Below are 27,512 nucleotides of genomic sequence, written 5' to 3' on the forward strand. Positions count from 1 at the left end.
AATTGTTAAATTGTTAGAAAGCCAATTCATTTGAAAAACTTAGTCTCTTGTAATTTTTTCAAAGAACACAAGAGAACAATATGAAAATTTAATTGAAACCATTTCCAGATTTGTATGGAATTCTACTTGTCAATCACATTTTGATTTTTTTCTCTAAAAAATCTTGAATTTCATGAAAAAATGGCAAGAGATAAGAAAGTCTTACAACGGTTTGACAATTTTCAAGGAATTCAAATGCTAATGCTTAGTGGTTCCAAAGACATTGTGGCCCTGTAAAAAGGGTTCTAAGGGTTCCGTCGCCAAAATAAAATGAGACTTCGCATTTCATAAAATTTCTGTGTACCAAATCCAGTGATTTTCGTACCATTGGATTCTGAGATAAAAAGAACGATACAATTTTTGGGGAAAAATTCAAATTATCTAGTATTAATTTCGAAAACGGAAACCCGTTACTCAGTACTGTAAAATTATTATACAGTAGGTACTGAATCTACTTACTAGAAACGCCCGATTTTTCGAGAAGCTGTTTATAATATTCATAATATTGCCTTTGCATATAATACTGGTAATACTGCTGTTGCTGCTCATACGTCAGAGTGCTCATATCCACTTGGACACCATCTTCCTGTATCTTGTGAACGTCCTGGTTCTCTGCAGGCTTAATTTGCGTTGTTTGATGGGTACCTACTTCTGCGATGGTGGTACCTTGAATCCTACTGACAAGTTGGGAATATGCGCAGTTCGCATTTGGCCTATATGGAATGCTAGGAATTGTGGGTTGTACCTCCTGTTGAAACAATAGGGAGTGTTATTCTTGCTCTTGACCATCCCCTTCAGGATAGGAAATTTCGGATATATGGGATACAAAGAACTTCCCGAGAGTTCAGCTCTAGTTGAATGTCAGTATTTCTCACAAGTCAAACAGATATTTAACAATTTATCAGACGCTGAAAAGATTTTCTTCTCTTTTGAGACATTGAGCACAAGAAGGTTGGACACATTCATTTTCTTCAAATGCATTCAATTTCGAGAAAAATCCGGAAACAGATCAATTTTCGATTTCACTTTTTTAGAAAATGACGATGTAATTCGAGAAGGGGTGGGACGACATGGATGTTTTTTAATACAATCATGTCATGTGATACCTCATTTCAAAGATTTTCTATTCCTCTATCAGGCGTGAATTTGGAAATCATTTTCCACGGGGTGAACTAGAAAAAAGAGAATCTCAGGATAAAATAAAAAAAATTATAATAAAATAATCATTGAATTCTATAAAACCGTTTGTGGTATATAACAAAATTACTTTTTTCATAAGCTTTAAACGGCATGAATCTTTTCAACCGAGCCGAATTGGAAAAAAATAATAAAGAGAATTTTTTTATTTCTCCTAAGGTAAGAACATCCTTGGCTCACATAGCAGAAAATAATTTTGAACTGTTATTGTGTGATGAATAGAAGAGTGGAGACCTTTCAAATGTTTGTACTGAAAAAAAATTATGTCACAACCCCTAACCAAATGATAAAATCAATGATTTTATCATTTGATGGATAATTAAAAAAATGACCTGTTTCGGGATTTTTCTTGAAATTAAACGCATTTCAAGAAAACAAAGATGTTCAAACATTCATATGTTCACTGTATAGTTTGTATAACATAGAATCAAAGATTTTAAGTGCCTCAGGTAGTATTTGCCCTTGAGCAACGATCTCTAATTGTAAGCTTAAATAATATCATTTCCTTGATATTTACACCATAACACATTTTATTCAGAAATTGGGGAGTTAAGAGAGCCTGCTAGTCTGATACATATGTAAAGATAAGAGGGCTGACATCATAGAGGAGAAAACACCTGTTTCCACCTCAACGTTAACTGAGTAAATGTAACAGTTGAAAAATCATATAAGTGGCTGCTCACATAGAGGTAGCCTGTGTATGATATTCACAATGAAGGTTATTCTTTGATTCTTGAACATAATGATTTACAAAAACGAAATAGAGATCAAATTCGAGCTATAATTAATTCCTAAATCCATTCGTTTCTTCCTCATTCGCCTAAACCCTCATCAAATATGCATTCAAGTCAAACTTTGGCTTTTAGTGAAAGAAAATAATGCCAAAAAATCAATAATTTGCCTATGAATGTATCAATGTCGTATATGGTTTTAAAATAGTTAAGATTCGCATATTCAATAAAGTATGCGTCACCCCAAGTAATAATTCACTCTAAATATCAGAGGAAATAAAATTGGAAGTCTCAAGTTTTTACTAATTTTTATATATAGTGTGGAAAAGCCAAATTATCTTGGCTACTGTACATATTTATGAAAAATCGCGAAACACGTCAAAGTTAAATTTTAAATTCTTTTTTCTTTCACATTCAACCCACTTCGCGAGACAGGAAAAACCCACAATTTTTTAAATGGGAAGTATGGGCCATCGTTGGAATGGTCGCATCATTCTTTATTTAGGAAATCAGGAATATTATTATTTCATGTAATCATGTTTATTGCAATAATCAAAATATAAGAAAATTAAATCAAGTGATTAGCGAAATTTGGTACAATATCAAAAACTAAAATGTAATATAATATTTGGCAAGAAAATTATGAATGTTGATGAGGTAGATGTTCAAAGTGTTCACTTCGAACGCCTTGGCAACATCCTAACTTCAAAAAAAATTTCTTTCAACATTATTCTCAGGAACAATCGACCTAATCGCAAGTATGCGATTTTTGCAATAAACATGAAAAAGAATAATGATAGCATTTATGATTAGGGAATGCCCGACTTTTCAAACGATTTATCACAAGCCCATATTTCAAAAATTGGGTGTTTCTCGAAGGGGGTTGAAGGTAGGGTTCGAATTTTTACGTGGAAAAATAACAAGCCAAGATTTAAGTTCCATCTGGCTTTTCCACACTGTATTCTAAATCACTCTTCTATACTAATCTATAAAAAGGGTCATATGATTCAACAATCGTAGGCTGTCAAATTAACTTCACAATATTTGTTGGAAAAATATGACAGAAATGCTAAAAATCTCGACGTGGAATGTTTTAGAAGGAGTTAGAAAGCCAAATGATTGAGTTAGGCCCGTTTGCACCAATACCCCTTAAAACGAGTACTTAACTAAGTGTCGTTTAAAGTTAATGGACGCTTAATTTTATTCCCAGTTGCACGACTGTGGCTTAACAGAATCTTAGGTAAGGAGCCCTTAAGTTTTTATATCTAGTGATATTTCTGTTTTTTATTTTGGTGCAACTTCATCCTAGTCCAATAAAGCATTGGTTGGCCGGTTGCCGATGATCGTTGTCATTTCATTAACCTAACTTCATTGTCCTGTCAGTCAGTTTGAAGTAAATTATTATATTATTATCAAAGGGTAACATTTTTTTGTTGTTGAATTAGTATTATTATTGATAATAATAAGGATTGGGTACCTAAGTTCATATAAGTACAACACTTTCTTTGTAAGGTCTTGTGTGAATTTGCTATATTAATGTTGAAGAGGATCGTGAAGAAAACGTCCTTATTGTCCTTGTTAGTACGAATACGATGAATGATTGCCAAGCAAGTGGTGGTAATCTACAAAGGGCACTCAACTTCTCAACAGAAGAAAAGAGTTTGTTGCTAACTATAGTATGATTTGTGACACAAAATTGAAAATTGAAAGACTGATGGCATAACAATAAAGGCAAAAAAGGCTTGATATTCAATAATGACTTCATTCAATTTTCAAAATCCATCAAAAATGGGAAGTTCTGCAGCCAGTTTAACAAATTATTCTAGGTTAGAATCCCGCCCTCAAATATAGGGAACTCTAACGATTTGTCAAAATTAGCTAAGCGTTCGCTGACTTGGGGCACACAAACTTTTCCCTCCATTGATTCGCGTGCTGTTTTGGTCGAGTATTGTGTTTTGTGCATGTTTTTGGAAAAAAGTTCTTTCCGACGTTAGATTAGAGTGATACGACTATAGCTTCTTCAGGAATGCCTCTTTATAGTGATAATAAAAAGCTTTGTATGCCCCACGGTAACGAACAATCAGCAGATTTTGACAAATTGTTAGAGTACCCTATTTAAGTGGTCATTACAGGAGCGCTTAAATTTAAGGTTAGCTTTAGCCATTTAAATGTCACTTAACAGTTGGTGCAACGTAATTTAAGTTGAGAGTTCATTTTAAGGGACACTTAACACTAAGTATGTTTGGTGCAAACGGGTCTCAACCATTTCACCAACAATTGCCTGTATAAAATTTTAAAAACGACAGGTATATCCTAATACGTCCCTTGATCGATGGAAGTCTTTCCGACTAAAGTTTTCCTTTTTGACTAACGCTGAGCAGAATTATCAAAAAATTCCAGGAAAATGACAATATTCGAATATCACCAGAAAAAACCATAAAAATCACCGAGTTCTTTTCCATACGAGAAACGCCGATTATGGTTATTTCGAAAGGACGTGAAGATGGCACGAAAACGACAGAGACATGAGAGTAACATTCGATGCGACCTCCATCTTTACTGAATATTTTTCAAATAAGCAGACTTTCTTCAAACTCAAAAGTTATGATGATTATTCTGCAGTTATCCACTCAACATGTGAAAAATTTGTGTTTCTCGAACTAACACTTGAGAAAATGATAATGCTGAAATTAAATTACTGCTGCAGTTTAGCGATCTGAAAATATCACTAAAACCATACGGTAATCGAGGGACCCCTGTGAACAGAAAGAAAATATTATTAATTGATCTCACACTGGAAAAATAACAACACAGCATGCTTATTTCATACTTTTATTAAATAAAATAGATGATTATAAAAAAATATGTACAAGAAAGTGTGATATTACAAATGATAGTCATTGCACTCAAGTTCCCTCCGAAACTCTTCACTAAAATTTATAAGTTAACAATACGATTAAATAAAGAAGCTGTGAAAAACCTACCGTACTGGAGGAAGCTGACGATACCAAACTTGGGTGAAGATAGTGGTCACCATTTTCATCCGTTGAAGTATTGGCCGTATTAGAATCTAGGAAAACCAAAAGAATGCGTGTAAAAAAAATGATCAATTTCCGTTACAACAGTAACCATCTCTATCGATAAAGTTTATACTTTTCGAAAAGTTTTTCCAATGGTTTGGAGAAATTGAAACCATTGTAATTGAACTCAGCTCGTCAAAATACATAAGATATATCCCGTCAGTAACACAAAATCGTCTCCAGAATAGACTTCAGATAGGAACTTCAAAGTGGAGTAGCTTTTGAACCAATAGTTTCCTGAAGTTGAAACCGCTTTGATTGAACTAGTCAGAACACATAATATTGGAATTGTCTTGATAAAAAATCATTTAAATGGAGTCTAGCCGATACGGTCGTACTTTTCAGAGGAAAATCCATGCTTGAAAGCAGACGCAAATAGAAAAGCAGGTTGGTGAGTTGACGCAGCTTTTTCCTGCGCTGCACGTACTATTTGACAAGTTTGGGTAGATTATGCTGCACTCAAAGGTTCAGAGATAAAATAAAATCATATCGTACTGAACTTGACTGTTTACTACCATCAATCATCGGCATTATCGACAGAATTAATCGATATAAGGAAAAAGCTAATCATCATTATACAAAATGATGGGAGAATAATCATTTTCAAATTCAGCTGACTTAAATTTCAAAATATATGTCATTAAAATCCTTATAACTCAAATATATCGAAATATATTTTTTTCCAATTTTAACATATTGTATTTTGTCTGTATTCACTCTCTCATGAACATTCTATGTCATTTTCACCAAAGATTATAGAGTAGAAAGATGGGAAACGAGGCGACTTTAGCAATTTGAGCGCCATCTGTGTTTCAAATGTGTTTCTGAGACCTCTAAGACTGGTTAAAATTTTAATTTGAGAGCCATTTGCAGAAACATATGAAATTTTGTAAGATTGCAGACCTCCATTTTGATCAAGGAGGTTTTGAATGGTGTGATTCTCGTACCGCTTTTTGTTTATCTCGCTCGTTCTAGTTGCTGATTATTGATTTTTTTTGTCTCATTTCTTGGTGAATACACCAAAATATGGTTTGAATAGTGAAGAACTGTGGATCAAATAATAAAATGGATTTTCCGAGATAAAGTTTTTCACTCAACTAAGGAAAATGGAAGCGTTAGTATTAAAACTCGTAACATGCGAATCGGTCATTCATTGATTCTAATTTTCAGTGCTCCGAAGTGGATAAAATTCTCAGGGCGTGAAGACAATGACTTCAACAAACACTACTGACTACACCACGTGCAGGGAACATTTTACTGCAGGTCAATTGAGAACTGTTCATAGACGTAAATTGTTGTATGCAGAAAGCATCCCTTGCCTGAATGGCATATTGAGGGGAAATTATAATCTTTATAGGTTCATTCAAGGATTCTCCATTACTACTCTTTCAATATATTCAGAAATGCAAAGGTTTATTGATTTCAATTTGGGAACCGAGTGACTGTCAAATTGTTGTTTGGAAAGTCAAAGCTGTAGGAAACCTCCTGTGAGTGTTTTGTTCACTCATTAGTCAATTTGTATATTGTGTCGTAAAGAGACCATATCATAAGGAAACCATAAAAAAAGCACCAAGACTATACTGACATACAGGTCTTTTATATCTACGTAAGGTTTGTTTTAATAATACTTACATATGTAAGTTACAGGAATGTTTATGCTATTATTGTATATTGGTTCATATTAATTTCTGATATATGCATATTTCACAAATTCAACTAAGTTTATTAATTCAAAACAACCTACAGAAATAACACCTTCGATGTATAGCAGACCACCATATACTTTTGTGTCCTAGTCAAAGCTTCATTTATTGTCCATAATTTCAATTATTGTAATTTTTTTATAAATTGAAAATAAAAATATAGCCCATCCAACAGCGTTTTTCGTTGATATCCATTGATTCCACACAATGTTTAGATGAAAACTAACATCTTGATCACAAAACAAAACCATACTTTTGTTTTATTGCTCAGGATGTTTGTTTTCTGATCGAAACAAAGTCGATATTGAAATTTAATACAAGGAACAGAATTCGAATTTCGCGCCCCTCAATTAAGAAACAGAAAACTGTTATTAAAAAGTTTTTCTGTATTGACAGTTACAGTGACTATATCAAACACAGTGGCGACAATTGGAAATTTAGCAAGAATATGGTGGCTTAGAAGCACAGATTCCAATGCTATGATCTCTAATTCGGAATGCGGATTGGCTCACGTCACGTCACGTGACCAGATCCGCCATATTCTTGCTAAAACGATGAGAAACGAGACCACAATTGTCGCCATTGTGTCACTGTATTGACAGTATCTTTTCAGCGCCATCTCATTGTCAAGCGTGTTTTCACTGACCAAAATGTAGTCGGTTTTTAGTACTAGAGATATGAGGGCGTTTCCTACCTTTCTACTCTATGATCTTTGATGAGAATATTATTATCAGAGACAAGAGAAAAGAGAGACTGCCGAATAGATAGGCAACACGGGGGACACGTTTTTAGAATTAGGTTAAGAATTTTTGGAATCCCGTCGGAAATGGCGCTAGTGTTTGGTGGCCAGTTCAAGAACTAGTGGATGTGGATGAAAGAAATCTGTAATCTATGACAGAACTCAAGTCAGCTGATTTCCGTCATTCCGTCTGAGTTTGTTTTGTTTAATGCAAAAAGTTAGAGTATTTTGAGATTTTTGTTTATTCCCCGAAAAAGAAATTGTTTGCTTTTGAACACATGGTGAGTTTTTGTATATATTTCTATTTCTATAATCAATTAAAATTATGTATTGCTTGATTTTACAAAATTGCGAAATGTTATTCATTTTTTGGATACCAAAATATAGAATATTTTTTCAGATCCCATGCCCAGAAGAAACAAGAAAGACTCAAATGGCTTTCAAGTCTGGATGGCTTTAAACAATAAATGCCACACAAAAGTTGTAGGGACCAGGGATTCAAGTTTTTGAGAACTAGAAGTCTCAATCTAGGGGATCCTCCGGGAAATATGTTTGCTGCTTTTCGAACTGTTATTATTACATGTCATCATATAAAACTGCAATAATTTGATATTTGACCATTTCTAAATCTAACAAGAGTTATGAAAATGATGAGAATGGCATATTGTACCGCCATTTGGACATATTGCATCGATAACCCCCAAGTTGAAATTATTTTTAAAGTCGCATGTAACATTTTTCTGGTTTACATGTGAAGAACATGTGGACTTGGTTGTTCATGATTAATTGGAGTATGGTATGTATTTCTCTAATAATTGTAAGAAAGTATTACGATAATATACAATATGATATGACCACATAGAAATAAAGCCTGAATCCATCAAATTCAGTTATTCATGTATATCAAAGTTCAGTTTTTGTGTTTAGTTTGGTCCATATTATTTATCCATTCAACCCTTTACAAGATCAGTTCCTTTATATAATGTATCTTGTAAAATATTGTAATTATAGTTGTTATTGTCAAATATTTCTATTATATATTCATTTCAGTTAATTTTCTGTATATTTTTTCTATACAAATGTAATTTTCTTATATTTTCTTCTTATATTTTTATGAATATATATTTATTTCAGTTGATTTTCTATTTTATTACACTATTTCATGGTTCGTCTAAAAATCTATAATTACCAAGTTCGAAAAATACACTCCATCGACTCTCTCTACTTCTATCGTTCTTTTAATCGAATCTTTCCCACTAAACTCGATAAAAAGAACAATAGGAGTAGAGAGAGGCGACGGAGTGTATTTTTCGAACTTGGTAAATATTATTTCAAAAACGAGGCCGTTATTTGAATTTCCCGCGCAAATTTTTTTCGGATTAGTTTCTCCAGTAGCCAAGGGGGGCGCCACTAAACGTGTCGCCCATGAATAACACTGAATTGACTACTCTCCTCTTTCCCTTTCTCTATGATTATTATTTATGATTTTTGAGAGAGAACAACACATGAATATGGTGAAATGTTGAAGCGTGCGCTAGTGTAAGAGTTGTTTGGCATCGGCGAAAGAGAACCTGAATACAAACTCTAGTGTGGAAATTTCTTGAGGAATCAATTTTCAACATAGCCACTATCAAGCCCAAAAAAAGATTTATGATAAAATTAAAAAAAATGGAAAAAATCTAATCTCTTACCAGATTTAGCAACACTGGATCTATATCTTCTATTTTTGACAGCATCAAGAACGTGTCGGTAGAACTTGTATAAAGGATCATTTTGATTCAAGAAACTGAACTGAGGGTTGTCGCTTTGTTTTGCTTTGATTAAAATTTCCATCTGTGGTCCCTGAGTAGACACAAATATGGCTGTTTTCTCTATTCTTGCGTATTCCTTGACTGTTCTAGGCTGAATAAAACACAGCAGGTTATAGAAGAAGATTACTAGCACTAAACTAATCTTACTATTTGAATATCAACTGGTACATCTAAATCTGGGGAAGGCTCATATTTTTCCTCAATTTCATTTTCTAATACTGTTGATGGAAGTTCTTTCTCATCAGGATTTTTTGGGACATCATAACTATATTGGAATTCATTTGTTTTATTCCTTTTCAATTCCTCTTCTAGAAAGAAATATATTGAATGAATTGTTAAGATCAGAAATTGAATGCTAATGATATTTACCTTTATACATTTCTTCCTCCTCTTCATTATTCATAAGGGAATAATATCTTTCTTCATCACATAGTTGTTCTAATTTTCTTTCATTTTCATCGAGACCCAACCATCTTGTAGTATCATAATCTTCTCTACTTGCTTCATACCTGCTCAAATCTGATAGATGTCCTCTGCAGTCATACCTAAAATAGGGAGACTTTCATGATAGGCATTCTCAATGAAGTGTGAATTTATTTCTAGTTTTATCCTATTTTTTAACGAATAACCACTGAATATCTATGGTAGATGATTCCCCAATATAAGGGTCCTGTAGCGTTCCTCGAACAACTGAAGAATCATCAATTAGAAGACTGAACTTGGTTGAAAAGCCCTCCCGGTCAAAAGCAAGATTTATTCATTTATTTCAATACCAAAGGGATTTCTGAAGACAAGAGTGATCGTTCACCAAAATCAACAAGGATTTTTGATGAAAAGATGATGTTCTTCACAGTGCATATGGAGAACAAGTTATGTACCTATGATTAATTAGTTTTTTCCTTAGTTTTCATCGTCTTCCTCTTCTCTGGTTTTTTTCAGAACTAATTTCAAGATGGAGAGAGGATAAAGAAATTTTAATGTTAATAGAAAAAAAGCCCTTCAGTATTAAAGTATTATTCTATAAACAAATTTTGTCGTCACTACACATCATTACTATGGGGGGACAGGGTTTTTTTACTGAGGTTTTTCTCTAAGCTCTTGGATCGTATGCTGAATTGTATGATACCCTGTTACACTAACCTCTGTTAAAACTCATACATATACTATATTGTTCGATACCCAAAAATGTATTGCTTATATTCAAATGGAACAAAAAATATATATACAGGGTGTTTTCAAGGGTGAGGCTTTTTTTTGACAGAACGTAGAACTCATCAAAATAAGTCGTTCAACCAAAAATTGTCTATATAAAATATCAAAGATGGCTGAGATACAACTTCTAGAAGTTGGACAAAATTTCATTGAATTTCAAGAACGGGACTGTAGAAGGTGACTCCGACATCACAAAAACGAAACAAAACATAAACATATGGCTGGACAATGAACGGTTCAGTACCAAAAGTTCATTGATTTAGATGCATCAGGTCACTTGAGAGAATAATAATTATTGTGTTGTGCAATTTAATATGAAAAAAAAAATGTAGAAAATCAAGGCAGTTTCTTGAAAGTGATTATGAGAGTTATATTGTAAAAGTGCTATGATGTTATCCCATTTCATCCCATTTTTACGACGATTATTGGAATGTTTGAACAAGAAGATTGTGGTGCCCATTGTGAAAAAATTCGTGAATAATTCAGACGAATTTTATTGGTGAGATTTTGAATTATTATTCTATTTTTTACACTTGTGTCCTAAGTCTCTTCTGTCAGTTGGTATCGAAAAGAGCCATTTCATAAAATCATGTAATTTACTACAAAATAATGACAACTATTTGTCAATCCTAAGTTTCCATCCTAATTACCATGTTATCAAACGAGCCAATATCCGAAACGAAACTACATGGCCGAATCAGAAGATAAGTTTTATCCCACCACTTTGCGATAATTCAGCTAACAAAAGATCTAGGGTTGTATTAGGATCTATTCTAGTAATCATTGTCAATTTTTTCAACTTTGTCATTTTGAGAGTTTTGTATAGGTGATTGGTGGAACGCTTCTTTTTGACTAGTTGTACCTTTTGTTGAATGGATCTTAAATAAGAGTAATATCGAAATACCTATCAATTTTAAGACTTTCATTTCCCATCCATGGTATGAGGTGCTTTCCCTGATCAATATGTAATGCTTTCTCGTCATCCTTGAATAATTTGCAAGCATATCCAAATATGAAAAGTTTTTCGATGTCATCCTCTTTTTTCTTTTTCCTCAAAATTCCAGATTCAGAAGAATTCCAATGTGCCATTCTACCTCTTATTTTAAATAACTTTTACGTATTTATCCTTTGCTTTTAAGAATGAAATTAAACAAACCAACTTGTTTGAGTTTGAGACGTTTGCGCGACAGGTTATATGATGGCTGAGTTCGGCTTGAAGTTCTACAGATCGAACGGAGAGAGCACGGGGAACGTGACGTCATTATTAGATCTCGTTCCCGGTCATTTTCAAACCCGAACGTACTGGGAGTTCTCTGTCGACATCACCTAGCAGCAGAGACAACCGAGACGGTCAACTCCAGGCCAAAATTTGTCCGAAGTTAAGAATGATGCTGCATCTCTCTCTGTTCTGTGTGACTTGTATAAGTCTATCCTTTTTAACCATCTCCTCCAGTAATTTCCAGAGGGCGCTACCAACGCTTTTTGGATAATTTGAAATGTCTATGTACAGAATGATAAAGAAGAAGAAAAATTTATGAAAGAAGCGGAATGGCGCATGACTCTGTTTATCCTATCTCTAAGAATCATTTTGAATTTCCTTAGAGAACGCCTCGTGCAAGTGATTTAATTTAGATTTTAATTTTTATTATGGCCGAAAGAAAGTGTTTAATATGTGGGGCTTCTGAGTCAGAAGTCCAGAGATTATTTTGTTTTCCATACAACCCTGCAAGGTACGTAAAATTGTTTATTTAAACCTAAGATCATTTGAGTAAATGTATATTTTCTTTCACAGGAATGAGTTGTGGATGCAAACTCTGGGTTTTAAAGCATGTGCTGTAAGAAAGCATCACAGAATTTGCAACAACCATTTCAGAAGGGAAGCTTTCACCGATTCAAGTTTGCAGAAACTGAATAGAAATGCTATTCCCATGCCTTGGGTAATCTCTTCTTCTGCAGGTAATTAATTTTGTTTCTAAAATTACTAATTTCGTCCAACGTTGCATATTATCATATTCATATATTACAATGCTAACTCTTATTTCGATGTTTCAGCAAATACATTGGAAAGCATGCCTTCCCTTATTAATGAGGAACATGCTGGTACATCAGGTATATCCACATTCCCAGCGTCAGGTATTTTATTCATTCCTATAAATATCAATTTAGTTCATATGGTTGCATGTTATCTTTGATGCTATAATTAAATGTGTAAATCCCTAATCAAATACAATTCTTATTGTTTTTCAATTAGTTCTAGCTGATGAGGTAGAACCTAACACTGATGAGGAACATGCTGCTGTATCAAGTACTTCCACATTCCCATCATCAGGTATTATATTCATTTCCATAAAATATTAATTTAGTTTATATGGTTCCATGTTTTCTACAATTCCATCAAATGTATGATTCTCTTATAAACTACAACTTCAATGATCTTTTAATTAGTTCCAGCTAATGAGGGAAAAGCTTCTGTAACTGAAGAGATACATGCAGGTACATCAATTTCATTATCAGGTATGGTTTTTGCTTTCAATGAAAATTTTAAAACTTTTATTCATTTTGTATGTAAGAATTGTCATTAGACAATTTCTGACTTATTATCATCACTGATCATTATTACATATCAAGTATTGAGGTGTGTCAGCAAACTTTTTCTATTATGAATAAATGTAAAAATCATTTGTCTATTTTCAGATCTCAATGATCCGACTCCGAGTACTCCGGCATTGCCACAGTCTCCAATGTGGAGGAGATCCCGTGAATTTAGAAATATCGACAATTTCCATCTTTCAAATTCGACACCAAGAAAGAAGAAATTGGTCGATATACTACGGAGAAAGGAGGATCAACTGCGGAAGGTGAAGGCATTGTGCAGAAAAAGGAGTGCTGCTGTCAGTGATATCCTTGACATTTCGAATGAAAGGGTTGTGAAGAATATTTTTAAGGATGTGCCATCACTGACAGCCAATTTGATGGTGTCTCAAATCAGAAACTATAAAGTGAAGAATGTTAAAGGAAGAAGATGGTCGCTGGAGGACAAAATATTGGCACTATCTCTCTTCAAGAGGAGTCCACGTTGCTACAATCTCCTCCGAAAATTTGCATCCCTACCATGCAAAAATACCATTCTTAATTTGCTGAAGAAGGTTCCTTTCAAAGTTGGCATAAACCAAAATATTTTTGACCAAATTGATCAAAATCTTCCCCAAGGTAAAGAAAGATGCTGTGTCCTTCTTTTTGATGAGATGGACATTAAAGAAGCTGTCCAGTACGATAGTGGGGAAGATAAAATTCTTGGTTTTGAAGATTATGGAGGATTCAGCTTCAGTAAAAGGCTTGCCACCAAAGCATTGGTATTTATGCTGGTAGGGTTGGGCAAAAATTGGAAGCAACCAGTGGCATTTTTTTTCAGCCACAGGGGTTGTAATGCTGCAGAGTTGAAAGATTGTCTCTTAACAGTCCTCTCTGCAGCAAAGCACATGGCCAAAGTGGATGTTGTTGCTACAATCTGCGATATGGGTCCCAGCAATGTGAGGTGCGTGAAAGAACTTGGTGCTACCATGGAGACACCTTTTTTCTTCTTTGAAGAAAAAAAAGTTTTTTGCATGTTTGACCCACCACATCTGTTAAAATGCTCATATTCTCTGTTTCGTAAGCATAATGTCCAAATTCCGCTGAAAATTGGTGAAACCAGAGTTACCAAAATAGCGAAATTTGAACATGTGGTTAAAGCTTACGAAATAGACAAATCCAAAAATATGGTGCTCAGATGTCTTTGCAAAATCAAGGAGATTTACTTGAAACCCATATTGCAGTATGCAATGAAAGTGAATGTAGCTGCAAAAGTAATGAGTCGTACAGTTGCAGCTTACGTATTCACTTTGGTCAGTGGAGGTAATATATATTTCATCAACCTAACTTAACCAACTCTAATAATCTTTTCTTAATCTTTCAGGGCAACTGGACTCGGAAGCTGTCGCTACGGCAAACTTCATCACGGAAGTGGACATGCTGTTCGACAGCTTCAATGGGAAAGCGGCTGTAGGTCCTTTTGGAAAGGAGCTGAGGGGACCTTTGAAGCTAGGCTCCCCTCACATAAAATTTTGGAAGGAGGAACATGAGAAGGTGCAAAATTGGCAGTTCATGAGGTATACAAAAAATGGCAGAATCCGAAAATCTATGCCACCTTCCCAAACAGGTTGGCTCCAATCTATAAATGCGATTCAAATGATCTGGAAATACTTAAGGAACAATGGTTTCATTTCCCTGAGGACCAGATCTTTGAATCAAGATCCATTGGAGAACCTGTTTGGGCAAATAAGGTATGGTTGCGGATCCAATGACAATCCTACAGTGCAGCAATTCATTGGGACCCTGAAAACACAACTCCTCAATGGTTTGGTTAATCAAAGCTTTCAAGGGAGAAATTGTGAGGATGACGAAAATACACTTTTGTGTAATTTGAAATCATTCCTCAATATTTCCCTTGAGAGGGAGGAGATGGAAGTTCCAGAAGATGCTTCTTTGACCGATCAAATACCTCAGTTCCAGACGTCACCTGAGGAACTGTCGGTTAATATATCGAGAGAAGTTTCTTCTGGAAACCCTGGTGTTTTTTCGGTAGCATATGTGGCAGGAGCTATTGTGAAGACCCTCAAAAAACACATATGCTGTGCCTTATGCGATAATATGATCAGTTCATCCAGTTCAGAACCTCAAAATTTATTCATAGCGAATAAAGAATGGTCGGATGAAAGATCAGTCCTAATGTACCCAAGTGAAAGGTACTTTGTTGCTGTAGGATGTGGAATTAACAGGTTGGAGGAATTTTTAGATAACTCCCCATCCCATCCTAAAGTAGCAGCAACCGCACTTGGGGTACTTAGATCTGACATAAATTTTGAGGATCTAGGATGTCCTGATCATAAAAATCGCATAAGGGACATCACGACTGCTGCAATATGCAGGATTGGCATTCCTTGGTGGTGCAAAAGGAAGTGCGAAGAAGTAAAGTCAGATGCCAAAAAAAAGGCCTATGAAAAAAAAATTAAAAAATTGCGTCATTCCTGATTTTATTTATTTTTTTACTTCTCTTCGACCAGCTTTTGCATCATCACCCATTTCGATCGCCATTCTTGTCTACCTTTATGACCTTCATGGCTCTAATTTTCATGTTTTTCAAAAATTTCAAATGACTTCTTTGAACCCTTTGGCGTTCACCATATTGATAGTGAATAGAAAAAAGAGAGCCTTATTTTTGGTGAAAACTTTTTTATGCTTTTTTATGCGATTTTTCTGCTCACTTGAAAAGTCATAACAGGGCTGCTGCACCGTGAGTTTTTCACTTCCTATTTTCTTAAAAATCTTTGAATCTTGAATATATCTTCTCTCGTTGCAGTCGTCCTGTTACTTGACTCCTGAGGATGGTGATTTGATTCACCGAAACCGGTCGAGCGGACGTTGCTTTTGCAGTCTCCAAATAAAGTTTTCACCAAAAATAAGGCTCTCTTTTTTCTATTCACTATTCACTAAAAATTTCAAAGTTTAATGAATTTTATATGTTCTAATCTTCAATTTCTATGTACCAATTGTAATAAATTCTTGGATTCACCAGCTATATATATATGTGTGTATGTCAATAAACATATTCTGCTGCAATATGTGGGATTGGCATTCCTTGGTGTTGCAAAAGGAAGTGCGAAGAAGTGAAGTCAGATGCAAAAAAAATGCTTCATTCCTGATTTAATTTATTTTTTTACTTCTCTTCGACCAGCTTTTGCATCATCACCCATTTCGATCGCCATTCTTGTCTACCTTTATGACCTTCATGGCTCTAATTTTCATGGTTTTCAAAAATTTCAAAGTTTAATGAATTTTATATGTTCTAATCTTCAATTTTTATGCACCAATTGTAATAAATTCTTGGATTTACTAGTTGTATATGTATGTACCAATATGTGTGTGTATGCCAATAAACATATTCTTGTGAATACAGAGTTTTGTTATTCCTAAAAATGTCAAAAATGATTAACTTTGCACATGAAGAAAAACTTTCATTTTTGTTATTCAAGATATTTTCGTCGATATTATATGTGTCTTGAATATCAAAAATGAGAGCTTTTTCCTCATGTTCGCAAAAATCGAAATATTTAACTGCGATATGGACTAATGGAGATTCAAATTTCCCGCCATTTCTTCCGCCGCCTATTCCAGCGCCACCTATATATTCCCAAAGCCAATGTTAGAAAGAGATGGAAGATAAAATCGGACATAGATTTAGTTCCTAGTTGACCGTCTCGGTTGTCTCTGCCTAGCAGTTTCAAATGGTTGTCAAGACGAGTTGACAACTTTTTGCCGCGTCCTATTTTGGCACTCCGAAAATAATTTTATAGAAATATTGGTGAAAACCAACGATGTAATATGCATAATATGCATTCGATAAGTGCAATTTGTAAAAACAATTAGTGATTATTTCGAAATATGGTAGAACACGACATATGTAAGAATGAGAAGATTTGAAAATTGTTCTGGGTGCTTTCAAGATTCCCGCAGTTCCTCGGAGCTCAAGAAAACAACGACCAAAGTTTAACAGAAATTTGGTACTGGGTACTGGCCTCATTGTGTTGAGCTCAGTTTGCCGTCACCATTGACTAGAGGTGCTGCTAGCTTGTGTGATTTAATTATGTACCAAGAAATAAATAGTAATAACCTAGTCATTTATTCATATGATATTATTTGTACTATTTGATTTTTGTTTGTTTGAAAGTTTATCTGATATTTGAAAGTGCGAAATGAATTCGAACCATGCTATTATGAGATTTGGTGTTGAACTCTTTTTGGATTATGAGGAAGAGGAAAGTAAAGGCATCTGAAATGGTACCAACTCTCGTCTTCAATATCAGATTGGATTCTACATTCCTTCAATGATTCCGCAGAAAATTTTTCTGAAATCTGAAAAACATCTTCAAATTTTCTCAAATAGGGCATCATTCCAATGTCAATAACTTCGGGATTTTTGCTTCATATTCAGTTGAACCGTCCGAAAAAATCATTTTGTTTTCTATTACGGCGACAGGGGCAGTTTTTCAAAGAGGTACTCGTTAGTTTTTGTCACTGACGGCAGTCACAACTTCAATCTATGAACTTCACATTTGACAGATCCCCATCGTTCTCTATCAGCAAACTCGGGGAAGTGCGAGCGTGATCGGAGAACATGCTCCGTCTCGACCCGAACAGAAAAGGGAATACTCAGAGATCGAAGTCGAACGCGATTGAAATACACTTGACATGCTCAGAGTCGAAAAGTCGCTAAGCCGAACTCAACCGATGATTAATGACACTGACAGTCTTGACCATAGAAAACTGATTAATTTTCTCTTCTTCTTTTTCAGAAGCCACAGGCTGTCCACTTCTGGACATAAACCACCCCAAGAAAAGAGAAAGGAGAGGCGCTTAAGGCAATAAACTCTATAATAACAAAGATAACCCTTTAATAATAAGTTCAATGGTTAAAGGAGATCGGAGGTACTAGGGATTTGTCACACGCTAGGTCACACTAGCATGCATTGGTATGGCTATCATAAAATTTGGCAATAAATTAAATCAATTATTTCCAGTGAATCTGTGCAGAGTGGAATATATGAATGATTTGAGCGGTCAAAATTGTTTTGGATTAAATTGGTTGTCAGCATGGAGGCAAAGGACCTCCATGGTTGTCAGTATGTAGGGGGGCCCCAGCCAATTACTGGAAAAGCCTTGCGAGTACGGCATGCCCGGAAATATGGAGGGTAGGCTCTGGTAACCTGCATATACGGAAAGAACAAACAAATATTCAATAATCTGGTCCTTACCAGTGCGAATTTCGATTGGTCCATTGTCACGTGATCCAAAAGCCATTCTTGTCCGGATCAAGGATTTTAGAGTTAACTCTGCAATCTCTGGTTCGGAAATGTGTTGCCAAACCCGTTTTAGAGCCGCTTTTCATCATGCGGAATCGCGTAATTTTTATCGGTATATACTAACTCCGTAAGAACCGAGTGTAGTCAATCATTGCTGTATCCCGTTACCGAGAATAAATCCACAAAAATACTCAAAAAACAAAACTATCGGTGCGATTACACTTACACCCAACCGAGACCTGCAGATCCTTCCACACTCCGGGCATGGACAGTCACTAACCAGATTTGGCCGCCGCTGTATTCCTCTTCTAGAATTCACCATACAGAGCTATTTTGGGGAGTCTTGTGTCTTGCATCCTCAGAATGTGGCCGCTCTGAGTCGGGCCATCGTTACTTGAGTATCAATTGTTATACAACTCACGCGCTGCAAGACTTCTGCATTTGAAACTTTGTGGAACCACCTAATGTGCATTATTTGTCTTAGATGACGTTGTTGCGTTTCTTCATGCTTTTTAATATGTCGCCTGTCCGGTTTTCGCTTCCGTAAAGAAGCGTTGGGAGGACCACTGCTTTGGTCTTCAGATTGAGGTCGTGATTTTGAAACACTCTGACCCTTAGCTTCCAGAATGCCCGTGATGCAGAATGATACGGTTGTGTATTTCCCCGTGTCTAGGTTAGCCCTAGTATTTATGAAGCTTCCCAAGTATTTGAACTGCTCGACCTGTTCTAGAGTTTCATTCTCCAAGCCATATCATCTTCAGGTAGTCGAAGATAAATTGGTGCAACTCAACAAGTTTAATAATTAATTACTGAAAATAGGATTTGAAAAACAAAACGATGAAAAGGTGGAAAAATAATACTTTATTTCAAAATGAGCTGAAGGACCAAAAGGTCGATTGCTCTTGTTTATGACAATAAATAACAGTTCTAGCTCTCTCTATTTCAAAGAATATTCACCACATACTAAATTAGTGACACTACAAGCTACAGTAAAAATATCTTCAACGACGGGAATTAAATTCCATTGTAACTCTTGACAAAAAATTCGAAAGTTTTTTATTTTTTCATTATATTTTTCATTTTTCGAAAGTGCTGCAGCAATTTCGAAATTCAAAAGTTTTTGTTTGGTAATCATTTGTTTTCTTCTAGGAGACGGATATTGGGGTCTAAGTAGTTCAATTCCTCGAGTTTCACATAAATCTCCAATATTAAAATTTTCATTAACCATAATAGCATCAATCTCTAGATTGGAAATTATATCGCAGTGCCGAAATATTGATCTATTTGAAGCTTTACCACCAAATGGCTCACTCACATAAATAATTGTCCCTCCTAGCGATCTGGCAATCATAAATTTCACAGTAGTATGTGATTTACATTCTGAATAGAATCTGACTTGACAACAATGACATGTGGGTTCTTGAACCAATATTTCTACACAATCTAAAATAATACAAACACCATTAAAATATTTAAGGACACCTAATGACCCTCTTGTATACTGGTTTTCAGAGCATATTGCTGGTTTTAAAACACTACTGAGAATTTTTAACATCTGAAAAAAATACTGCTCACACAAATCTACAGATATGTTGAATAATAAACTTAAAGCAATGAAATTGAAATTCAACTTCATTTTAGTTAAGACAAGAATTATTCTTTCTGCAGTGCTGACCTCCTGACAGTCTTCATCATCATACTCTTTACGTACAAGTTGAATAATGGTATTCAAAATATCGAAATTACTCAAGCCGGTGAAGTATTCCAATGTTTCATCTTTTTTCAGAAATTCATATAAAGTACATATTTTTGATACTTCATTCGGTTCCTCAACGCTTTGGGAACCTTTCAAAGTGCTCTTTGTATTTCCTTCTAAAACATTCCTCAATTCTTTCACATTTGCATCTGGACGAACTTCGAAAAGTTTCAGAAGCGCATGGGCAGCCTCCAAGTCAAGAGGTGAATTAGTGTTTTGAATACAATTCTGAAACCCCTCACACTCCCGAAGAGCTTGTTTTATCTCTAATGTATTGGAACATTCTTCAATATTTGTGTTCTTTTTATTCTTCTGGATAACAGGTGTCGGAGGCAGATTTTGAGAAGGTACAGTATTCTTCTTCAAATACCTTCTGAGTGGATCTCCTGTAAAATATTCATGAAAAATGGGTAGTAACACCATGAAAACATCAATTCAAATTATAAGAAGGAAAGGTGGCTCACAATTCATCCTATATTAATTTCACACTAATATCTTCAAAGAACAGAAGGAGTTTTTGTGATCTTGGTAAACATTAAGTGTTAAAGCATTATTTGAATCAGGGTGAGATTACAATCACACCCACCACGAAGGTGGTGCGTATTCGAACTAAAATCAGATAAGAGACAACCCTACAATGTCAATACAATAAAAGTGTTCAAATAATATTTCCAAACATTTTCCAAAAAAAAAGTATGGCTTCAGCAATTAATCTAGTAGATATTTTTTATTGGTAGAAACACCTATTCGCTAGATGCGAGTGGATTTAATTTATTGCACGGCATCTCCTAATCAATTATCAAGAAGACTATAATACGCTGCGTCACACTAGCGCTCATCTTAACATAGCTGTTATAAAGTTAGGTGGTGCTATGCAATAAATTTAAATAATTTAATTCTCATTAACCAATTCGACTATAAAATCTGCAGCACTTCCAGTGACGTATTCGTTAGAGAAACAATGTTTGCGCACAAAAGTTTATAACTTCACCAATTGTCTATGCTACGCCGCTGCCAACGACCTCTATTCTATCAATTGAGCTTGACCTTGTTGTCTTGTCACTTTCTTCATCATCACCCTTGCAATCGGCTGAACTATTTCGAGGAGCAGCATCAAAAGTTAAAATTGCCCTACTAGTCGCCAATCTCCGTTTAGGGGACGGCACATGAAGAAGAAGCAGCATGAAACAAAGGGATGATATTGTGTATGACTTGCTTAGTGTAAATTTGCGCATTCAAGGTACAATTCTGTATGTCCATTGAAACAAATGAATGGACAAACGAACGATTATGAGAAAGTAATAACTCATTAAAAATTCTCAAAAACGCGAACGACAAGAACTTGCCTCACACTGAAAAAGTTATCAAACAAGGAACAAAGTTACCATTTAGGTATAAGAGACTAATCAGTTGATTTCTCATAAATCAACATATGTTGAACAAAAATCGGCAACTTCCTCAAAATTTAGTGAAGCAGTGTTAATTTCGACATGAATCTGACAGCCCTTTGTCTGTCCACTACAAGTGGACGAACAATTCACACCGGTGGGGCATCGCGCGTAGAGGATGAACACAACCTCCTATGATATTCTCACATAGCGATTTCTAAGTCATTTTAAACGACTGTTACTATAAGGAAAAACACAACTTTATTTTATAGCTCAGCAAATATACCTATTGGAAAAAATCATAGTACGCCAATGGATTGCTATCAAAAAAGTGTCTCTATAATGTTTTCATTTCAACATCCTAGCACAAACAGGAACGGAGATAATGACCAAAGTTGAAATCGCCCAAATTTCAATTTTGGCTTATAACTCGAAAACAAAAGAAGATGTAGTTGATGGCATTATTAGTTTCTCGGAAAAAGACGACATGAATGACACATTCATTTTCATCTATCTTGTTGGGTAAAAAAGTTGTAGTTCAGATATTATTAATTTTGCCCACCCTGTACTGTACTGATTGCTGGGTGTGTTGGACGGATAAACCAAACCTGCCACTGCGACCAAGCGGTCTATTGTAGCACACAGGCAAGCTCGTAGAGCTAGATCTCTTCCTCCAGTCCCATCCTGCCCAAAAAGGAAATTATGTTGAAGGGGGAGTGATTCTTGAGTTCCCCTAGGATCATCTACGGAGAACCAAATACTCCATGTCTGACCCTGTCTGCCCCCGGGCAGTCACAGAGGATGTGCTCAATCGTTTCGTCCTCCTCTAAGCAGAGTCTGCAGAGCGGGTCATTGACGATGCTAAGCTTTTAAGATAAGTTCTGAGTCTACAATGTCCTGTGAAAGCCGCCATTATAGATCTCGACTGGTGTATTGGCTGGGAGTCACTGAAATAGCCCTGTGCGAGTGACGCAGTCCAGGACTGTCGCGCCAGTACTCCAGGACCTTTTGCCTTATCCAGCTATTGTTCCGGTCCCTGATCAAGGAATTGGAAATTCCTATGCTAGGTTCCGGGCCAATAAGCGATGATGCAGCGCCTCCTCTGGCTAGAGCATCCGATGCATCGTTGCCCCTGAAGCCAGAATGTCCAGGTACCCAAATCAGCTGCAGTCTATTTAAACTTCCCAATTCGAAGAGTTCAGATCTGCATTCAAATACCTGTGCCGAGTTGCATTTGTCTGCCGCGAGAGATTTAATCGCAGCTTGACTATCCGTTAGGATTTTTATTGATCTGCCCGCCCAACCAATGTTAAGCAAATGGCTGGCGCATAGATCAATGGCGAAGATTTCTGCCTGAAATGCTGTCGCCGACTTTCCCAGACTGGCACTGAGTTCGGTCAGCGGTCAACGACTGTAGACTCCGGCTCCAGATCCCTGACTGGTTCTGGAGCCATCAGTAAACTAGTAAGGTCCTTGTAAATAGAATTCCTTGTGAAGGAGACATTCGTCTCTGCTTGGAATCAGCGAACTGTAGGTTCCATCCGTGCTGGTTCTTGTGATTATCTGATCAGTTCTCATGCCCATCACCTCGTCTGTCTCCAATTGGACTGAAAGACGATTGGAAACGAAAATGAGTTTGTCAGGCTCATTTACGGTAAGGTGGTGGAGCCTGTGGGTTGCTAGTCTTGCCTCTCCCTGGACAAAAATGTGTCTTACCGTAGAGAATTGGAGGAGAAATTTGGAACTTTCTTCTCCTGGTAAAGGGAACAATCAAGGTTTTGCTGGGGTTCACACCTAACTGCTACCCATCACTCCAACCCTGAATTACTGTTAGTGTTTCCTGAAGAGCAGCTGAGATGATTACATCGTCATTGTCCGTCAGTAAAACAACTTTATCATCTACGTAAGCCTGAACATATACGTCAAGCGAGCTGATGATTGCAATTAGATCGTCAACCAGAAGGGACCAGAGAAGGGGTGATTATACACCCCCCTGCGGGCAACCTCTGCCTGCTTTGAATCTAAGCGCTTCGCCGCAAAGCGTCGTTATAATGTTTCTTGTTCAATATGGTAGGAGGGACACTTCTAACCTTGGCAGCCCTCGCCAGAGATTCAGTGAGAGCAGCATTAAAGGCTCCCTCAATGTCCAGAAAGGTAGCCACCAAATTCTCCCTGGAGTTGAGGGACTCCCACCCTGTACATTTGTGAAATACGTTAAAAAATTCCATCGCCAGGTAGACTACGTAATCTTGAACGTTGATATAAAGTGTTGTAATCATGTCTCTTAGCTTATTGTACCACCACATTATTTCAAAAGTGAGAATATGTGAACACGGTGAGGATATAACTTTATATCTATTCTATATGATAATATTTTAATATGAATTTTCAACTGATTCACCCAAAACCTTGCTAGATATTTTCATAAAATTTGAAAAATAATCACAAAACACTGGTGTTTCACGATAGCACATCAACCTTCAAAAATACAATGCCTACTTGACAACGAATATTTTTGATGATTTATAATTCATTCATAAACATCATAGAACAATATTACTCTAGTTGAGTCGATGTTTATTCTTGTTGAAATCAGTTTTATTAGTTTCTTGAACGGGTTTCAATCATCATGAAGACATTCTGTTTAATATTGATAATAATAATAATAAGCTTTGCAATCAAAATCATGATCCAACTTTCAGGACCACTATCAGGATTTACTGAAGGGGTAACCACTCTGTGAAAAATGTACATTGATTTTGGAAATCAATTATGATTCCGGGATTCTGGATGTGGTTACCCCCTCGGGGTTTAATTGATGACATTTTTTTTTTCCACATACACACTGTTTCTTGTCTGGGAATTAACAACCAAAATTCAAGGAAAAACCTTAGACACTTATTCTGCAGAACTACAGGAGCTAAACAGATTAAATTAGGTAAGTACAATGATTTTCTCAGTTATTAGGTTCGATTGACCTAATACTGTTGTCTTCAATAACTTTAGGTTCTTCTTGAATAGATTCATTCCATCATTACTTATCAAACAAAATGTCCCTTCAGTTTTATTATGCCTATTGTTCATTTGATGATCAGTTTTTGTCGCTTCACACAAATAGTTTATTTCATTCAATTGTCAATTTTTCCATTATCATTTAAGCCTTATTGGTAGTGAATACCTTTTATCCAGTATACATTGGTACATAAATGAATATATTATAAATAAACTTACTAGACGGAAAGTAGTCTTCTTTTTTAAAATGAAGAGAGCATACTTTCGAATGTTTAGCCAGTGGCTTTTTAATTTTCAGTATATGTATCCATGCCTGTCGTCTATCCATCAATTCTTTCAATCCATCATCAACCTCGACAAAAACCTTTAGTTTGTTTGGCTTGGGAAAGGAATGAAATGTTATATCTTCATGTTTTTTCAATATTGATGCTCTTGATTTACAGTGAGGGGCTAAGCAAAAAGGTAACATAACCATTTTTGAAACTCTTCCTTAATTGATAACAAATAACACTACTTCAATAGTTTCAAATATTCTCTAACAAAATTTAGAGACGACAGGTTGTCTCTGTTTTGATATTTTGCTCAGAAATCACATCACATCACAGCCATAGACCTATAAAACATATAAAATGTTTAATATGTCTATGATCACAGCTGACTGAGCTGACAGCCAAAACATAACCTAGCTAACTATCACAGATTGACAGATGTCAGAGCACAGATTTAAGATTTGTTCATCTCATTGAACTCTATGAGAACATAGAGTTCAATGGTTCATCTTCAGTCTGAAAAGTATCCATTTCCAAATTCGCCCTGTATCTCATAAACGGAACCAATTATGCAAAATCTGAGTAATCCAACTTGAGTTGGAAAAAAAAGTAGGACATGAACTTGAAAAGCGAAAGACTCTATCTTGAATAACAAGCGAGAAACCTGGCTGTCTCACCCAAAATGGGATGCACTGTACATTCTCTAGCGCGGTGGTTTTTTTCTTAATTTGAAGCTAATAATTCAAGAATAACGGAAAAAATTTAATCTGACAGTTTCATCAAGCTGATACAATAAAAATTGGCCATAAAGGACACGAAAATCATTTTTTTTTAATTATATCCTCCTGGGCTTCAAATTGTTTTCGCATTCATAATAAAAGTTGTAGAGCATAACAGTTTCTACAAATTTTGTCCGAAGCAATTTAATGACGATGAGTGTACATTAGACAGTGTTTCTATCTGGACCCTTCCCATGTGTGCCTAAGCTCCTCGCCCTTATCACTCTCTAGCTTGAAAACGGTTAAGGTTATGGAAAATTGCTTCAGACAAAAGTTGTATAGAATTTCATTATATACAACTTTCATAATGAATACAGAAACGATCAGAGGTACTGGAAGAGAGATATATTGAAAAAATGCCTTGTTATCATCTTCAAACTGTCAGATTGAGCAAACCCCTCCTGATTAATGTCAGATTAATGGGTCAACACATCTGCAACACCCAGATTAACTATCTGCATTCTGCATGAAAATCTGACACGCTCGAATATGTATAAGTAACAATTTTTTTTGCATTTTCAAAGGACCGCTGTGACCTTACGTCACGTCCGAATTGTCAGGGATAGTTCCGATATTCCCGAACAGTACTGTTAGTATTCAAGTATTCCCAAATAAGGGCCAGTAACACCAGCAATATCGGAACTCGCGCTCAGTCTCTTGAAAAGTAGCTTCTTTTGGGTTCAATTAACATATCCTCTAAAATCTGCCACTCTCGAAAAAATGAGTTTTTTACCATTTTCAACTCTTCCGTACGGCCAGCCCCACCACGCAATTTGACTGCATCTGAAATTACGAGTATGCGTTTTGTTACAGCTGGACAGATAAGGGGTAACTCAGAAACTGGCACATGCCTCTTCTACTAGTATAAAAAAATTATCTTTGTTTTCAGACACTTGCAGTGGTCAAAACAGAAACCAAAATGTTAGTGCTTTGTTACTCTATTCAGTTCAAAAAAATCCCAACTTGATGATTATAGAACAGAAATTTCTCGAAAGTGGACACAGCTACATATGGAAGTAGACAGCGTGCATAGTGCCATTGAAAAGGCGCAGAAATATGTTCCTGTTCCTACAATGCATGATTGGTTATTAATATTTCGCATGGCCAGAATAACAACATCGAAAAAGAAGCCGTTTGGTGAGCGGAAATTCAAGTTTCAAGCAACAATAATAATATATCCATATAATGCTAATGAGCTTTCGCGGTTTCTTGAAGTATGGCGGCCCGCGGGCCGTAGTTTGGAGACATAGACATAGAGACATGGACTGAGCAATGCCAGCATGAAATTGGCTATTTATTAGAAAGAGAGAAAAGCTCGTCGGGATATACCTTTCTCTTTTTTGTTCACATAGAGGTGAGTGTAGACCAATCAAAATACTAGAAAAAGACAACTGCATTCCCGACGTGTTTTTCTCTCTGTCACTTTTTTTGACCGTATTTCATGCATAGATATAAAGGGAAGGCACAGTCCATGTCTCTATGTCTATGTTTGGAGACCCTTGATATAATAGATCTATAGATCATCATTTATTCTCAATACCAAGCTGAATTCATTAAACTCCCATAGAGTTCAATGGCTGAATTCCGCAACACAAAGTCTTAACCTAAATTCGATTTTTCACAGCCAACCGCGCGAGATGTCAATTATTCTTTGATAGATTTTATAGATTTGTTCCTTAGAACATAGAATATCAGGAAGGAGCTTTTTCGAATAAATGTGACGGGAATTGTGCGACGGAAACGGCCATATTGGTCTTCCAAGTTTTTATTTGAAAAGTGGCAGACATAGATAACCTGGTGGCAGACTTGGAAGTCAAATGATTCTGTTATCTGTGGCCAAATGAACAAAGTGATGTTTTAACTTAATTTTGGTAATTTGGATTCTTGAAATATGCTGG

At 35.8% G+C, this 27,512-nt stretch overlaps 2 protein-coding genes and 1 long non-coding RNA gene across 6 annotated transcripts in view; 2 read left to right on the plus strand and 1 right to left on the minus strand.

Moving 5' to 3' along the window:
* LOC123321167 (splicing factor, suppressor of white-apricot homolog) overlaps window positions 1-25,166 on the minus strand; it is a 38,716-nt gene extending 13,550 nt beyond the window's left edge. Inside the window, exons 1-6 of one of the 2 annotated variants that reach the window (XM_044908673.1) lie at window positions 24,786-25,166; window positions 9,670-9,845; window positions 9,448-9,608; window positions 9,181-9,391; window positions 4,952-5,037; window positions 499-787 (exon numbers count right to left, since the gene is read on the minus strand). In XM_044908673.1, the coding sequence (XP_044764608.1) occupies window positions 499-787; window positions 4,952-5,037; window positions 9,181-9,391; window positions 9,448-9,608; window positions 9,670-9,703 (781 nt within the window). In that variant the 5' untranslated portion in view covers window positions 9,704-9,845; window positions 24,786-25,166. Of the gene's footprint in view, window positions 1-498; window positions 788-4,951; window positions 5,038-9,180; window positions 9,392-9,447; window positions 9,609-9,669; window positions 9,846-11,416; window positions 11,708-24,785 lie in introns of those variants that run through there. The other variant, XM_044908672.1, reaches the window with a different exon arrangement.
* Window positions 11,854-16,519, plus strand: LOC123321169. 3 transcript variants are annotated; one of them, XM_044908674.1, is made up of 8 exons: window positions 11,854-12,242; window positions 12,305-12,468; window positions 12,565-12,645; window positions 12,764-12,841; window positions 12,958-13,026; window positions 14,374-14,406; window positions 14,468-15,696; window positions 16,047-16,519. In XM_044908674.1, the coding sequence occupies exons 1-7, from the start codon at window positions 12,160-12,162 to the stop codon at window positions 15,580-15,582; spliced, it is 1,623 nt and encodes a 540-aa protein (XP_044764609.1). In that variant the 5' UTR covers window positions 11,854-12,159; the 3' UTR covers window positions 15,583-15,696; window positions 16,047-16,519. The 3 variants fall into 3 exon arrangements, with proteins under 3 accessions (XP_044764609.1, XP_044764610.1, XP_044764611.1); XM_044908675.1 differs by lacking the exon at window positions 14,374-14,406; XM_044908676.1 differs by lacking the exon at window positions 14,374-14,406 and having other exon boundaries at window positions 12,958-13,005.
* A 1,219-nt stretch (window positions 25,167-26,385) lies between the features above and the next one.
* On the plus strand, window positions 26,386-26,562 carry LOC123321171. Its single transcript, XR_006538829.1, has 2 exons — window positions 26,386-26,442; window positions 26,504-26,562. It is a non-coding gene; the product is annotated as an uncharacterized LOC123321171 (long non-coding RNA).
* The last annotated feature ends 950 nt before the right edge of the window (window positions 26,563-27,512 follow it).

Source organism: Coccinella septempunctata, chromosome 9 (assembly GCF_907165205.1).
Source record: "Coccinella septempunctata chromosome 9, icCocSept1.1, whole genome shotgun sequence".
Lineage (NCBI taxonomy): Eukaryota > Metazoa > Arthropoda > Insecta > Coleoptera > Coccinellidae > Coccinella > Coccinella septempunctata.

What these genes read in the sequence shown, in the direction of transcription:
- LOC123321169 (XM_044908674.1), top strand. Translation starts at nt 12,160, where the DNA reads ATGGCCGAAAGAAAGTGTTTAATATGTGGGGCTTCTGAGTCAGAAGTC. An exon ending in TTCCACATTCCCATCATCAG is followed by an intron (nt 12,842 to 12,957) that starts GTATTATATTCA and finishes TCTTTTAATTAG; the next exon opens with TTCCAGCTAATGAGGGAAAA. An exon ending in TACATCAATTTCATTATCAG is followed by an intron (nt 13,027 to 14,373) that starts GTATGGTTTTTG and finishes TGAGTCGTACAG; the next exon opens with TTGCAGCTTACGTATTCACT.